General features: G+C 35.4%; 1 protein-coding gene across 11 annotated transcripts in view; it reads left to right on the top strand.

Moving 5' to 3' along the window:
* The window catches only part of KDM4C (lysine demethylase 4C), a 295,696-nt gene that overhangs the window by 51,254 nt on the left and 227,344 nt on the right, over window positions 1–17,098 (top strand). For 9 of the 11 annotated variants that reach the window (XM_075136779.1, XM_075136780.1, XM_075136777.1 and 6 more), the window contains 3 exons: window positions 1,252–1,301; window positions 11,151–11,254; window positions 16,725–16,862. In XM_075136779.1, coding sequence (XP_074992880.1) covers window positions 1,252–1,301; window positions 11,151–11,254; window positions 16,725–16,862 — 292 coding nt within the window. Of the gene's footprint in view, window positions 1–1,251; window positions 1,302–2,046; window positions 2,067–11,150; window positions 11,255–11,944; window positions 12,016–16,724; window positions 16,863–17,098 lie in introns of those variants that run through there. The other 2 variants (XM_075136787.1, XM_075136788.1) reach the window with 2 other exon arrangements.

Genomic DNA, 17,098 nt, shown 5'->3' with positions numbered 1-17,098 from the left:
CTTTTTGTTTAATACCATTTGGAGTGGCTTGTCAGTAGGCATGGGTTTTGCTACACTTCAACTTAGAGCACTGACTTCTGTGGTGGAAGGGTCTTGCTTCTATGCAGCAGTTTCAGCTGTAATAGAGTAAAATTCTGTATGTGCAAATGAGAGCTTGAGGTAGGGGGATGTTTATTTCTTGTTCAAAATGAGGGGCCTAGGGTTCTTCACTTGGTTTTCTGAGTGAGTTGTCAGGGGAGATGAATGAAATCTGTATTCACGGTGTAGTAAAAGAAAAAAGCTGTATGTTGGCTTAGTTTGAAAATGTGGATTTGGACTATGTTGTGCAGCTGAGTATGCATTTTCTTTTCTGAACCATGTTTTTTTATAGAGAAGAATCAATCTAATGCTGTTGCAACATTAAACTGAAACGAAAGCCTATTATATCACATTAAAGCAGTTTAAGTCAATAATAAAGCCTAATTAATACATACAGTATATATATGAAGTGCAGTAAATGTGAATAACAACGTCTTCAGAGAAGCAGAATGTAATTACAGCTTCTCAGTAATCTTCAATATTTTAGCTGTAATAAACATTAAAAAACATGAGGTTAATTCTAGTTCTTTTATATTGTTACTGACTTGTTGCAGATAGCATATGGAATCTTTAAAAAATAATGTAAGAACAGAGTGATTGTAAGATAGAGATATATATATACATACAATTCTTTAATTGAAAGAAAGTGTATTTCTTAAATCATTTAACTGTAATTGTAATAATTTTACAAAGACAAGTAACCCTTTTATTCCACAGCGTTGGCTATAGGAAAAAGTGGAGATGTTTAACGCTCATATTTTTCTGTTGAACTCTTGTGTCTTGTGAAGCACAGTAAAATTCAAAGAAATTAAACTTGTATAAATTAGACTTACTTTATGTGGTTTTGTTTCATTTAGAAAATGAAAGTATATGTGTCTTTTTTAACTGGAATGGTGTAATTATATCAACTATTGTCAATATGCATGATTCTAAATAATGAATATAACATTCTTGAACTACATATTATAATGTTTAAACTAGAAATAAGCTAAAATGTTTTCTCAAGAATTTTTTTCTATTTTTTCCTCAGAAATCGGTATATTTTTCCTGTATAATTTTTCAATCTTTAATCTTTTTGGCTTCTGTGTTTTAGATACTTATCATATGTGAATCATAGCTTCTGTAGTAATTATGTCCTTAAGCATTTCATCCTTTTCTTTATGTGAATTTTAGGTATGCTATTCCTCCTGAGCATGGGAAACGGCTTGAAAGACTAGCTCAAGGTAATATTTTCAATATTTCCATACGTAAGGTGTTTGAAGGACAAACCTCCAGCAAAGTGAAAAACATTGTCCTTGACTCACCTACTGTGTTCTATTACTTAATGTTTTGTGACTTTTATGTGTATATGGTCTGACTGCAAACAAGGAACACTTTCTAGAACTCCAAGGAATTCTTCAGAAACAAAATCTTTTTTTTTTTCTCTTAGAACTTTATTTTGTACTGGCATTTTTAGCTTGGTGAAGCTTATGAAAATGAGGCTTAGTATTTTGTTGTTGATCAGATTTTCATTGCTAGTATCTTTGTCGCCTCTGTGCCCTTGCTTTTTCTTGTCATAGCTTTTTTCCATCAGTAACTTTTGCATCTTAAACTACTTAGTCAAATTTGATACAAAGATAGACATATTGAAGACAGCTGGATCTCCAGAAGTTTCATGAAAGTTAATGGCTGGGTAGAGGATGGAAACCTGGTTAGTACCTCTGGGAAGTGGAAGCAGACAAAATGTACCAATGCTAAATCTTATTTAGTAGCAGCCTGCTGGCCAGTGAGCAGGCATATAAATCCACTTTAGCCAAAGCGTGTACTGGCTTTTGCCCCCAGAGGTGTGAGGAATGTCTGCTGAGAAGGAGCAGAGGATATTGTTGTAAGGTTTGAGATCTAAGGGATAAAATCACTAGTCTATGGGAAAATTCTTCTCACACAGTAGTTTTATTTTTAATAACCCTACACCTCTCTTTTTGTTTCTAGATTAAGAGTGCAATTTATGAACGTGGGAATAATTAGGCATGTTTCTTGGCCTGGCAGCCCATGTTTTATAGCCTGCTATTAACCGTATTATATAAGGAATGTTATTGAAAGTTGATAATTAGATACCATGTATCAGGACTGAATTCTGAATTTTTTTTTTTTTTTTTTACATTTGCTTTTCATATCCATTTTTGGTGCATACAGGTGCATGACTATTTTTCTGAGCTATTTTTAAACTATTGCTGGGAACAGTAAGATGGCATATATCACTGAGATGTGAAAGGAAAGATCTGTGAACTTGCAGTCTTAAAAACACGTCCCAGAAGGACAGATTTCAACCTGGATAATTACAGTTACTATTCCTAAGTTTTCCCATAGTTTCAGTTGAGAAAGTTGTCACTCATTTTTTTGCTTTCCAGATTCTTCTTCCAACTTGCAAAGTATAGCACTCTTCATACGCATACCTTGAGGCTTTTGGTTTTTACTGGTAAACAAATTGATACATATTGTGGACTGGGCAAGTGACACTGACTTATGATAGGATCATTCAGTAATTATTTTTAAGATTTACAGGAAATGAGCAAGGAGTAAAAGGAATAGAGAATTGGAAAAGGTTCAGAAAGGGACACTAGGACTGTGAAGAATTTGCCTTTTTGTTTTAATCATTCGTTGTAAGCTCTAACTTTTCAATCTGAAAGAGTGTCAAATAAAGGGAAGGGGGTGTGATAAAGAGCTCTGATGACTGGCATGGAAAAGGTGACTAAAGAGTGGTTCACTGGGTCTTCCAGTACAGCTAGAGACTCTGAATGAAGAGTCTTAGCAGGTTCAAAACAAACAGAAGGAGATTGTTCCTTTCACAGTATGAACTTCTCAGTGTCCATGGCGGATTCTAAAATTTTGCATGGGTTCAGGGAGAGACTGGACAACACTGGCAAAGAAATCTGTTAGAGGAGCAGAGGAACTGCATCTGGCTTTGGAAGTCTTGGAGCAGCAGCTCTTTTGTACTAGATTGCTCAGAGGAAGCAAAGATTTCATGCTGTATTTAAACACTTCTCTGTACATCCACTTTTGACATTTGCTGGGAACAAGATCTTTGGGTAGATAGACTTTTCATTTGATGTGGTATGGCTGCTCTGGCATTTATGATAGATTTCGTGTTGATTGATTATAGCTGTGCAGTGTTTTAAAACTATTCAGGTTTAAGTGTTCTGTAATGAGTGTGTATCGAAACTTTTTTTTTTTGAGAGTGAGGGAAGAGAATGGGCAGTTTCAGCAACACTTGTTCACTCGTTTCTAAAAATTAAGTGGCCTTGCGGCATGGCATTATTTGCTGCAGGCTAAAAAAAAACGTTTAGATTTTTCTTTACCCTAATTTCCCCAGATATTGGAGTAACTTATACAAATTCAGGAAGTACACAACTTTTGGAGATACATGCTTTGCTACATGGGAGCTTTTGAAGTCACTTAGTGTAAACTTACATAGTTTAAGAAAGCACTATGTTAGAAAACTGTGGCCTGAAGGTGCTCAGGCCTCTTATTGCTGATAATGGCGGCCTAATACAGTAAGAGGAATGTACATAAAGCATGGGGAGAAGTGGAAATCTCCAAAACCGCTGTTTGTCAGGAGTCAATAGGTTATACTAGGGGAACAGTGTTTTAATGTCCGAATGCCAGAGTCAGAATTGGACAGTAGGCTAAATGGGACTTATGACTTCAGTCTCACCTAGCGTAAGAGTTCTTAGGTCCAGAACTGCTGGAAGAAGGTAGAACAAAGGGATCTGGCTTCAGGTGCACCGGCACACGCGTATGTGCGTTTCTACAGCTGGGAACAGGAACCCAGTTCCTTGGTCCTTACTGATTGCTGTATTTAAAGAAGTTGCCTAGGCATGTTACTCAGCCTTGGTCTGTGCACTTCTGCATCAAAGTAAGTTGTCTACTACTGCTATTAATTGTATATTACTACAAGTTATAAAGATCTGTGTGGTGAATGGAAAACTGCCTTCCTTGATGAATCGCGTGTGTGATCAAAACTTAATTATTTTTATTTCAGAACCATGTTTTCAATAGTAAATAGCAAATAAAACATAGAATCAGAACAGTGAAGGTAAAATTTCAGACAGTTGTTTATTCCATTATATTCAGTGAATGAAACTGGATTTCTGTAGAAAAACTACAGAGTCATACAGTGATTTTTATTGTAACAGTAGTATAAGATAGGTGAGTTAGTTTCACAGACAACCCTCTCTGATATTTCCTAAGTTTTCAGTATTTTACTTTACTGTCTTCTGTGAGTAGGTTGTTTTCATGATATTTTTGGTCCAGCTAACAGCTTAGAGAGGAATGTAGAAGATAATGCTGTAGTTCTTAAGAATAAAGATAGTGGACTTTATGCTCAATTTGACTTACACATGGAATTTTTTTTTTTCTTCACTTTGAAACTACCATTTCTGATTATTTCCATGCTGTGGAGGTTAAGACCTCTGTGATCTTCTACTTTACAACTGCTGCCTGCTAAAATACAATCTGAGTTTTACAGTAAGGTATCTTAAAAGATGAAAATGTAAAGTAAGCTGCATAGGTGTAAGTCACTTAATAGTAAACATTAATAATACATAGTGTAAATGAGACCTTCATACTTAATTACATGTGTATTCAAAATATTTTTAATCATATTTTTGCATCAATGCAACATCTGAAGAAAAAAAAAAGTAGTGTATTCAAGAAGGTTAGCTCTGATGACCAGATGCCTACTGAATTAATTGCATGCTCCTAAATAATTAAAATAATAAAATAATGCATTAAGTGTGACAGGTTGTCTATGTCAAGGCAGCAGTTGATATATAAAATTAAAGGAAGGCTAGAATATTTTCCATTATCTTGTCTGCACGTCACAATTACCACACATACCATTTGTGCATGAATGCTTTATTTTTGCTTTCCATTGAAATCTTGATTGACTGTGGCACCTACAAATACTTTATCTGAAAGACATTAGACTTCCATCTAATAAAGACAACAATTTGATTTTGCCCTTCAGCTACTTTCTCATTTATGCAGGTTTTTTTTCAATTTTATATAGACATAAATGTAATAAAAATCTCAAGTGAGCTGTTAACTGCAATTTTTATACTTGTTGTTATGTTAATCTGTAATACCATGGTATTCTTAAGGATTTTGCGTTTCACAAAATGGGTTAGAAAATAAAGAGAACAGAAGCAGAGTGGCAAATCAGAAATGACAGTTTGAAGGATTTTCAGGATCTTTTAATAGATCATTTAATTGCAGAAACTGTTTTAGAGGGGAGATGACATCTATCTGTGGTGTTCAATTACGTTAAGAAACTAAACTAAAGTTTAATATATTGTAAGTACGTAGGGGTGTTATAAAAAGCTTTGTATGATGTATAGTATAAATTAATTCATTTCATGCAGAAGTCATTACCTGTTATGAATGAAAAAAAGTACAAATAGTTGTTGAAATGAAACTTGATGTAGAACTTCCGTAACTTCTAAGGGTCTCGAATCTGAAAACTTGAGCAGCTGAAAAATTGAACTGTGTCTCAATTGACAGTTATATGAGTCAAGTTACGAAAGCCGCGTCTAAGAGATAATAAACTTAAAGCTGTAACATATTAATCAGGTCATAACAACACTCACATTTCACAGCACTTGCTTCTTTTGTGGCTTTTGTACTCTGTGCTTTGTATAGCATACAAATTGCCACTGCTTCTTTCTGTTGTCATGCAAACTCATCCTCCTAATTCCTTTTATGTGCAATACAAAAAGTTAAATCAAATTAGTTCAAACCACTGCAAATTAATTTAAATAAATTATATGAAGTTTGTATTTATACCTACCAAAGTAAAATCTAGAAATGACTAGAAATCTCAGCCCTCCTTTCATTTCTGCCTGTGTTCCAAGAGTACTGATCAGTGAATTATGATTAATATTTTGTATGTTCTAAGTCCTTTAACTGAAGATCTACATAAGTAAAAAATTACCGTAACTTTGAGCTTAATTGCGTTAATTTGGATTATTTTTAATTACATTACAGTTAAATTATATTAAAGATATTTGCAATTTAGGGTTTTCTCTTTCTTATGTTGTAAGTTTTATATTTTTATATTTCCATATTTTATATTTGTATTTTCAATTAATATTAATAAACTAGAAATACAGCACCTTTACTGTAAAATTTCAGGTGAAGACTTGAGTATGGAAGTGTAAAAAAAGGAAGTCTAGCTTCATTCATTGACTGGTCAGATTTGAAAGTTCCTTAAGAATATGATTTTATGTGTGTGTACTTAAATAATGATTTTATTATTGGCCAAATTGTGATATCCTTGATCATAAAAGGTAATATATAGCCAATAGCCCTGTTCAAGTCAATGGAGTCGTAGAATTACTCTTTCAGGAATAGCATTGTAATTTGTATAGCATGTATGATTGTAGCTGAATGGTTTAATTGAAAACATGAAGACGTTCTTAGTACCATAGGTAAGCGTTCCAAATATCTTGAAAACAGTAATCAACCAGGGAATGGAACCCAGTCCACTTCAGTTTGCGTGAGTAATGGTTGTGATGTGATGTGGTCATCTGATATGAGCTGTGTGTGATATGTAGGAATGGTACTCTCAGGGTGGAAAAAAAAAATGAGCCTTCCAGATAGCAATGCTCATTGTCGCTCAATAATTTATAGAGTTGAGCTTATTTTAAAATGTTATTTATCCCTGAACCATTTCATGTGCGCTTTAAAGACTCAGTGCAGCGATGTCCCGTGTGGGAATCCTGTCTTCCCCAGGCACAGCTAAGAATCTGCTTAGTGCTCACTGCTCTCAGCATCCCCCAAAGATGAAAAGGCTTTGACTTGTATCTAGAGTATGGATCATAAAACCACAAATTGTATCGAAGTGTCATTGTCTATGGAGGTGGAATAGTGTTGACAAAGGGTGCGTCTTCACCAGCCCAGTGATAAGACTGTAACTCAAGAAGTAGTTTTATTTTGTTAGTACAAATACCATTGGTTACCTTCTGTAAGATCATCTTATTTTGGGCTATGTTATCTGTCAGAATATGTATGTAGAGTCTTCTGAGAGCATGTGTTTGATTGTTAACACAGTCTGAAGCCTATGTTTTCACATATTCTTTGCTATCATTGCTTGGGTTAACTAGGTGAGGTTTTTAAAAAGCCTGAGTTGGACTTTCAGTTTGGTGGATAAATGTACTCAACCTGTAGTTTATGTGCTCATAACCAAACATTTGGTCACCAAGTGTTGAGTCACATGCTTACCTTGTAGACTCCACTACTTCTGCTCTAGGTGTTGAGAATGTCAGTGTTTCTTTAAATCGTGGATTGGAGAATTTTCAACTGGATGGTCTTTTTCTCATGGATGTAAGATGTAAATCAGTGAGCAACCTACTTCTGTTTTACTCTGATCTTTGATTATTGCTCATTGGCTCCTACGAAGTAATTGTTTTGAATTGTCATTTTGTGTTCTGTGTAATCATTTCCAAGAAGATAAGTAGGGTACAGATGGCTAAATATAAGTATTGAGAAGAGGTGTAGAAGAGGTCTGCCACATCTCAAGAGACCATCTGAGAAACGGGTTGCATGCAAATTCCCACAAAATACGTGCTTTTGAAGAACTGATTTAGAGTTAATGGATTAATGTTAATGGATTAAATTAAGATTTCATGTATCTCATAAAAGCATGAACATACTACAGAACTTGAATGATAGTTACATTTTAGATAGACTTTAGTATTTTTTCTTTTGGATGTGGCTTTTCACTAAATATCCAGGATTAACTGGTTATCCTGTAAATTGGTAATTTTAACATCAGCTTGGTATTTGAGAACGGTTCTGGTGTGTTGCAGGCATGTCTTGAATTGGCATGCATTTAATGTATTTGTAAGGGTCTTGTGATGTTTCTAATGCAATGTCCTCTATTCAGTATGCTGTTAGGTATTTTTTACATCTGCTAACCAATTCTCCCACAGGGATTTTCTTTCCTGAAGAAAAGCTTGTGTGACCTTACTTTTAGCCAGGGCAGAACAAAATATCTTCTGATAAACAGCTTGTCATGAGGAAATACTACCTTCCTTTCTTCCCTTGTTCATTGAAGAGGAGTGCTTTTGAGAAAATGAGGTGAATGAGACTGGAAAGTTTGAGTGTGTCTAAGTGTAGACTTTGACAGAGTCAAAAGAGATTTTATAGTGGTACAGAATGTATAGGCTGCACTTAGATTTCACTGCGAGGGCTCTGAAACCACAACAAATGTTCTCCTGTAAATTTCTCTTAATGGATTTTGAGCAGGTTGTGTTCCACTGTTTTGTGTTGTTTGCAACTTACTTAGAATTCAGCAACAAGCTTGCCTTCTGGTTGGAGTTGTCACAACTATTTCTGTTAACTATGATGGAAAGCCCTTTAACTAGTTAAATGTCCTGTGGCTAATTTTGTGTCCACTAAGCAATGTTTTTATATCATTTGTCTAGTCATTTTTGTTAATTTTTTTCCTGTATTTTTCTTGGGTGACCTCTTCTTTCTGCTTTCATACAATTACCAGGCTTTTCCAGAAAACCAGTTACAGTTCATTTTGGAGAATAATTGAATGGTGTTTTTGGTTAATATATTTATTGTGGACACACATTTACACCTTGGATAATCCTAGGTAATCTATCAGTCTGGATCTCTCTCAAAGATCTTTTGTGTTCTTCCGGCATAAAATATAATTCTATGCATAAATGAATCAAAAATATTTTTTCTGAATTAGTATTAATACCATCATTAAAGACACCTTTGCATCATGAAGAGTTACCATTGTATCTTCTCCAGTATCAAGTTGCTATGCAAGATAATTGGTGAAATATGCTTTTTTTTTAAAAAAAAAAATACTGTTTGCTTCACTTTAATTTCTGTCCGTGTTTCTTAAGTAGTTCTCCTGCATAACAGAATAGCATTACATATGTTTTCCTTGTACCCAGAAAAAAAGTCATCATTTTGAAATGGCTTTATCTTTGGATTTTGTTATCATACAAATTTTACCTAGGTTTATAATACAAATGAAAATAATTTTGGAGAATTCTTTTTTACCCAATGTCATTATCATAGGCTTTTTTTTTTACAGCACAGTCAGACTAATTCATACTGCAGTAGTGTAGAAACTTAGAATTCATCTTTTCCTCCTATACTTTTTAAGAGAGGGCTGTGATGAAACTGTATACCTAGCAGTGAGAACTTACTCTTAAGAGTCTAAGACAAGGAGCCAGCACTTCTTGTTTCAACTTCTTGTTTGCTCAATATTTTTCCTATGGAACTGTTAGAGATAGTGAATGCCTTTATGCCTCAGTTCTGTTTTCTGAAAATTGAGAAATTTTTAAAACAGTTACTTTTTTAGTAACTTTTTTTTTAGCAGTAGCCTGCCAGTCTTTGTGAAATCTCTGAAATCACATGAGAATAAATGACATACAATAGAGACAATAAACTGTTGATGTTAAGAAGTCTTGGTAACATTGAAAAATATACTCTACAGAAGAAAGCAAAATAAATAAATAAAGTTGATCTTCACAGAAAGGGATTACTTTCAAATGTTATGTCCTTGATACAGTAAAATTACATATTACCCAGGACTGCTAAATGTATGGATTGCAGTTACTCATAGTACATCTCATGGTGATTCTTGCTAATGGTCTGGTACAAACACTAAAAAGACTATAAAGACAAATGGTAACAATTATTTTTGTAATAATTTTTATAATAATAAAGACTTTCTCATCTTTGCTGATTAGTAAGTAAATTGTTCCCCTTTGTCAACCTAGTTTTGCTGATGTTAGTGTTGTAACTTTGGGAGACTTCTGTGATGTTGCATTGTAACACAGTCTTGGCTCCAACAAAAGACACATGTTCATCTCAGAGCAAGTAATACACCTGCACTTAAGAGGAAGAGGGATTGAGAGCAAGTATTCAGAGAAAGTAGTAGGTGGTTAGATGGCTTTCACTATATTCCTTCCATTTTTCAATCTGATATTTTCAGGAGCTTCTTGCTTTCATTAACTACTATGTCTTTCTTTTCCTGTGTTTTATTGTTTGTAGGAATTGTGTTTTCAGTTTTTGAGAGTGTTACCTTCTTTCTAGAATGGAGTCTGAAAGGAGGTCAGGAAGCACTAAAGTAGCGATGTTCTGGAAACTTTCCCCCTCTTTCTCCTTCTGATTTTCTCCCACTTTCCGTGTAACATAGTGGTTTCTTACTGTAATATAGTTAGTTGAAGGGAAAAGAACCTGATGTTTTCATTTTAGAGAAGGAAAGATTGGGTAGCTCATTTGAACTGTAGCTGAGGTGCGGTTCACATCCTGGTTAGAGGGTTAGATACCAGAGTTTAGTAACACTGAAACCTCATCTTTAATTTTTCACTTTTCCCCTCATTCATTTATCTCCATGTTCTCATCAACTGGATTATATAATTATTTAATGAATTAAGAGGGTTGGTGGAGTCGTACATAAGTAATCATGAAAGTTGAAACATGGAAAGCAATCTTTGTTCATAGAAATCAAGACAAGATTTAAAGAAGCAAAAAAACCCCACCTGGTTTTAGTTGTACCAGATATCTCTGTGAAAGTAGTCATACTTTCTAGCCCTTTCTAGATAGAAAGTTGTGTTTGTTTACTGTATAGATGGTGTGGAAGTGCTAGATAAACCTACTCCTTGTGGAATCCTTCTAAATTTATATACTACAGTTGATTTTCATGTGTGCAGGGGTTGCAGAGTGAACGTTAACATAAAAAAAAACACCCAGCAATAAAATATTTCTGTAAAGGGTGAGAAAAGTATGCCTAAATTTACAGGTCCAAATTTATTTTAAATTATTTCACTTCTTAACAAACAAACAAACAAAACCCCAAACCCCTGCAACCCCTCCCCTTGAAAATCAGTTGAAAAACTTAGGAGGTGCATTTGATTATTATACAAATCTCTCAGAACCTAGCAATGACACGACAAAAAATTCTAAACCAAGTTTAAACAGTATTATGTATTGTAAAATATTACAAAATTTTCCTACTTGTTTTAATTAAAATATACCAAATTTTGCTTATCTTGCCTTATTAGGGTTCTTCCCAAGCAGCTCTCAAGGATGTGATGCTTTTCTTCGCCACAAGATGACTCTGATTTCTCCATCAATATTGAAAAAGTATGGAATTCCTTTTGACAAGGTACATTGTTGTTTACTTTTAAATTGTGCGTTCATGCATTGAATGAGATTGTGTTTACTATAAGGATTGTTTATAGTAAAGGTGAGGCAAAATTATTATTTTAATTTTTTTAGGCACTGACTCCATGAAAAGATGAAAACAGGCTTGTAGTATTAGGACTTTTACATGGTTTAGCTTGGAATTTTCTAGCAGAAGACATTTGTAGCCATCAAAATCTTTATCCTAAAAGTTTCTGTGATTTTTAAGACATTACCAATATTTTTTATTTCTATTTTATTTCCATGAAAGCTTCCGTATGATTTTTCTGTTGTCTGAAACACTTCTTAACTAGCTGTATTAAGTTGTATACCTAGTATTTTAAAATAAATGTTTCATTTCTTTGTGTCTGTATATTGTTTTTCTGATGCAATTAAATGTAACTATCAGTATTATGATCTAAAAAGTTTTAGGTGGAATAAAACCAAAAGAATTGTTATTTAATTTAAAATATATTTTAAAAGCTGTAATATATTAGAAAAAGAGTGAATAATTATTTTGTGCTGCTAGGTAGTCGCAGACTGAACATTTGATAAGAACATTATATAAACAGAAAGTGGGAAGAATAACTGGCTTTCTTCTTTGTGGATGAATTTAATACATAGCTACTTTCAAAAACATCTGAAGTATTTGGTTTCTTTTCCTTTCCTATAGGATTTTCTACCTGATTGTTTTCCACTTTGAGCTTCCTATAAGTGCCAGCTAATAAAAACGTTTCGACTGCATTGCTTTATCTTTAAGTGTATTTATTCTATATCCTGAACGCTTTGCAAATTCTAAATTTCTGAATTCAAGAGCTTTGTAAGCCTACTCAGAAGAATAGAGCTTAATTCAGAATCCTGAATCTGCCTGAACATCCGTTTATGTTATACTGAGTTTTTAAAAGCCTTTTGATCATTAAGGGGTTATGATTCTTGGTTTCCCACTGCGCAGACTGTTTTAAGGTGTTCAGAAGAACCAGGCAATATATACTTTTTCTCACTTCGTTCCCATTGCAATATAGTCCTGTAAACTGTCCTCGCCACACTCCTTGCTTATTATTGTGGTTTCTATTCTAGTGTATGCAGTGTTTATTTATTGATATCATATGGACCTGTGTATACAAACTTAGCTTATTATGTTCCCTGGCCTAGAATATAGGATAATGCAGTGCTTTCTATCTGTTTTAGCCGATATTTTTGTAAAAGGATGAAACATAGCCCATAGAAATAATATTTAAGTGAATGTTTTCATGTATAGTGTTATTGTGGTTTAACCTCAGCCAGCAGTTAAGCCCCACACAGCCGCTCGCTCACTCCCCCCTGGTGGGATGGGAGAGAGAATCGGAAGAGTAAAAATGAGAAAACTCATGGATTGAGATAAAGGCAGTTTAATAGGGAAAGCAAAAGCCGTGCATGCAAGCAAAGCAAAACAGGAATTCATTCACCCCTTCCCATCGGCAGGCAGGTGTTCAGCCACCTCCAGGAACGCAGGGCTCCATCACGCGTAACGATTACTTGGGAAGACAAATGCCATCACTCCGAATGTCCCCCCCTTCCTCCTTCTTCCCCCAGCTTTATATGCTGAGCATGATGTCATATGGTATGGAATATCCCTTTGGTCAGTTGGGGTCAGCTGTCCCAGCTATTTGTGCACCCCTAGCCTCCTCGCTGGTGGGGTGGGGTGAGAAGCAGAAAAGGCCTTGACTCTGTGTAAGCACTGCTCAGCAGTAACGAAAACATCCCTGTGTTATCAACACTGTTTCCAGCACAGGTGGGGTGAAGCCACTGATTTGTTGTAAGCCTTTTGGAATATCACTTCACTTTTCATACTTAAATCAACCTATGTATAAAATTGAAGAAATGTAGGCATTTAGAATGATACTGCCTGCCTTGGAAAGCAAGCTTTTTTGAGTAAATTACTCATATAGAAGTCGTTTGTTTTCTGAATGATATATTATCATATAGAAATGTAGTTGCTGAGTTCAGTTTTTGTAATATATAGGTAAATACTGATTCCCTTCATAGCCTTGTCATAGCTTTATCATGAAGTGTCAGATGAAACCTTCCAAACTGGAAGGTTTTGTAACTAGATTTATAGTTTTGGATTTACAGAACATTACACTGAACAGTATAATTTTCAGTGCTTGGTGTTTAAAGTAGCATATTGCAGAATGCCAGCATATTTGTTTTCAGTACCACACATTTGAGGTGGGTAAGGGAGTTGATGTTATTATTTAGTGTCCTGATTATTCATGTATTCGACTTAAAAAAAAAAAAAAAAGGTGCTAGAAATAGTTAAATATTTAAGTTTGGTTCTGTCACCTAGTCTTGGGAGGAAGCAGACTGTACCCAAGTGTAATTGTAATTAATGGGATTCAGTGAGAAAGTGAATAGAGAAAACCAGGCTGGGATCTCTCATGACTCAAAGTGATAGAAGTGGAAATGTGCTGAATGCTGATAAGTAAGGCTACGCCTACCAGGTGGCAGCTGAACTGCTGCTTGTTGCAATAGAACACCTGCTAAACTGTCAGCGTGGGAGGGTGTATTGAGATAAATTTTGGAATTGTTAGCATTGAGAATAATCTTTCTTAAACATTCCCACAGCAATTGTTGGAGTGCTACAGTAGCAGTTATAATATATGCACCTGTATGTGCATTTGCATGTATATACTAAATATGAACCCACAAAAAATTAACCTTGCAAAGTGCAAATGCAAAATATAAGATCCAATTTTATTCTTTAGCTTTGTTGGCTAAGGTTTTTTTTTTTCCTTGTTGTCCTGTTTCCGGCTGGGACAGAGTTAACTTTCTTCCCAGTAGCTTGGGGGTGTGCTGTGTTTTGGGTTCGGTGTGAAAGGAGCGTTGATGGCCCATTGATGCTTTGGCTGTTGCTGGGTGATGCTTGCACCGGGAGGGGGGAGCACAGCCGGGGTGGTGGACCCAGCTGGCCAATGGGGTATTCTATACCATGTGACATCATGCTCAGCATAAAAACCTGGGGGGGGGGGGCTCGCCCCCCGTTCGTGACACGCGGTCGGTGAGCAGTTGCACTGCGCATTGCTTGCTTCGTGTATTCTGTTATTGTTGTTGTTCTCATTGTTATTATTACTGTTCTACTTCGTTTTATTTCAATTATTAAACTGTTTTTATCTCAACCCGGGAGCTTTCCTACTTGTGCCCTCCCGATTCTCTCCCCCATCCCACCGGAGGGGTGGGGGGGGAGTGATCGAGCGGCTGCGTGGGGTTTATTTTTGCTGGCTGGGGTTAAACCACGACACTTGTTTTCCTCTCTTTTCTTCATCCCATAATACAATCAGAAATACACATCTCGAAGTGCTATCCCTGTGTATTTATTCTTGCATTGAGCAAAAAAAAGCACACAAAGAATTCATAAAACTGTAACATGAGAATTTTGAAGGAGAAGAAAGGGGGGATTCTAAAAGCAGAAATTGAATGTAAGACAACTATGCCAGCAAAAAGCTGATATTTAAGACATGACGTTAATAAAAATGCTTGGAGTTTGTGTGTTTTAATTTTGGTGATTGTTTAAAATTTAACTCCCTTTTTGCGAAATCATAAGTGTATTTCCCTAAAAAGAGTCATATTTGTCCTTCCAGTTTTTCTTACTGCAAAGCATTGTCACTAACAGCCTATTTAATCTCTAAGAAGTCTCCTTATTTTCCTGTAATCAGCAAATACATCTTGTTGAACAGTCATCAGTCATTGCTTAGATTATTTGCTTCATTTAAATGGATCTGTTTGCCTTTTAATGGGTCTGCCATCTGATGTGTGCTTCATGTAAAAAGGCATATCAAACAGAGTATGGGGAATCTCTTTTAACTCTTTACTTCTGAATCTTCTATTTTGTTGATTAACTGTTATCAGATAGTTCAGAAGACAGTGTGCCATTTCTACTCTGTGAGTAGCCTGTCCTTGATACAGTCTTTCGTGGTCTGACTTTAAGAGATTAAAGCTGTCTCTGAGTGCAGAGAATATTAGTGACTGACAAGAAGTGCTGTCTCTCTTTTTCTTCGTGTCCAGAGGAGAGCAGCAGTCCATCCAAGTACAGGAAGATGAGATTTCTGTCTTGGAAGAGAATATCCTGACCAGTGATTTGTTTACCTTATCCCACTTTTTTTTGCAATTTACTCTAGAAGCTTTTTATATCTGATATCTCTTTTATATCTACTAGGAATTTGGTTTCTTTTTGGCTATACAAAATATAATTACTATGGCAGTGATTTTTTTAGGTTGTTTGTTTGTTTGTTATTTTTCTTTTTTTTCTGCTCTTTATAATTTTTTATTGAGTCAGTGGCCTCAGCACACTTTTCTTTTGGTTGCTTTTCACTGTCCTTGTAAAGAACAGAGCAGTCCTTTGGAACTACGCTTGCTCATTCTCTAAAGCAATGTCAGAGCTTAACTGTAGTCATGCTTTTCCTCTTTAAGAAGCTCCTTCCAGGCCCCTTGTCGTTTAGGTATTTGGAATTCTCATCATCAGTAGTAGCAGAGTCCTTCTGCTCTCTTAAATTGTGTTTAAAGAGAAAGAGGGGAAGGACAGGGGCAGATTAAAATTTGTTTTAATGTGAAGCCTGAAGTTGTGTTTTAATGGCTTTACATTGAGACATTCTGCATGGCATTTCCAATGCAAGAATCCCCTTGGTGTTAGTAGCTGTAAGGCTAAATTGGTGCAGGGCAATTGTCGTTAATGCTTCTTTCTCCTTTCCTATCCAAAATGATTTAAAGGTACTGCCTGGGGGGATCCAGATGTATCCAGTGTGTTCCTTTGGGATGAACAACATTGTTTTCTTTAACTACCAAGGCTCATTAACTTAGAGTTTCTCCTACTTTATGCTTGATCATCAATAGTAAGAAACTTAAAAGGCAAATCAGGCCTCAGTCACAGGTCTTCAAATCATAGTTTTTGAAATGGATGAGTATGGGAGAGAGGGGTGAGAATAAGTTCTCTCTCCAGTCTTTCCAAGAAAAGTTTTGCTGCCATTCTAGACAAACATCTTCAGGGTGGTGGACAGAATAATTTCCTCAACAATTAATTTGTACTAGTATTTAGGGATGATAGTTGTGGGTATTTTGGTCCAGCCTGTCCCTGCTTCCTCTCAGCAGGGAAGATTGATATATTCCTTGCACTGTCTTTTCTAGCTCCCTGTACTTCCAGGTTTTATTACCAGTGAACCTCTACTCCAAGATTAACTTTTTTGAAAGTACTTTCTGAATTTGTAAAGTAATACATGTAGCTATGTATTTTATAGTAAACAACATTGCCTTAAGTATACTATTCCTGCTTGCATTAAATCGCAACTGTGTGCAAGGTGAAAAAAAATTCTTTCTTTCTACGTAGTTGCAAAAGCAAATACAGTTTTCATTGCTTCAGGAGCAGAACTGCTTTTGTAATGTGGTTCACTTTAGGGGTTTTTTTGTTTGTTTTTATGCGATAGGTTACACAAGAGGCAGGAGAATTTATGATCACTTTCCCATATGGATACCATGCAGGATTTAACCATGGTTTTAACTGTGCAGAGTCAACAAACTTTGCCACCATCCGATGGATTGATTATGGAAAAGCAGCAAAGTTGGTAAGTCATATTGGAGAAAATTAATGTCTAAGGAAATCTTTCCTGTGGTTATTTCTTTGTGAGAATCTATGGAAGCCGACGAGAAAGGGAGAACTATAAGATCAGGTAGTATCTTATACTGCTATTGAAATTTTACTTATAGTTGTTCTTTTCTTAGTTCGTATTATACTTCCAGCAATATGTATTCCTCTCAGTAGTGAATTTTGTTTGCAGCTTAATGTATATATTGTTCTTCA

The sequence above is a fragment of the Calonectris borealis genome, chromosome Z (genome assembly GCF_964195595.1).
Source record: "Calonectris borealis chromosome Z, bCalBor7.hap1.2, whole genome shotgun sequence".
Classification (NCBI taxonomy): Eukaryota; Metazoa; Chordata; class Aves; order Procellariiformes; family Procellariidae; genus Calonectris; species Calonectris borealis.
Note: the sequence above shows the minus strand (reverse complement) of the source record. Positions and strands in the feature narration are given on the sequence as shown.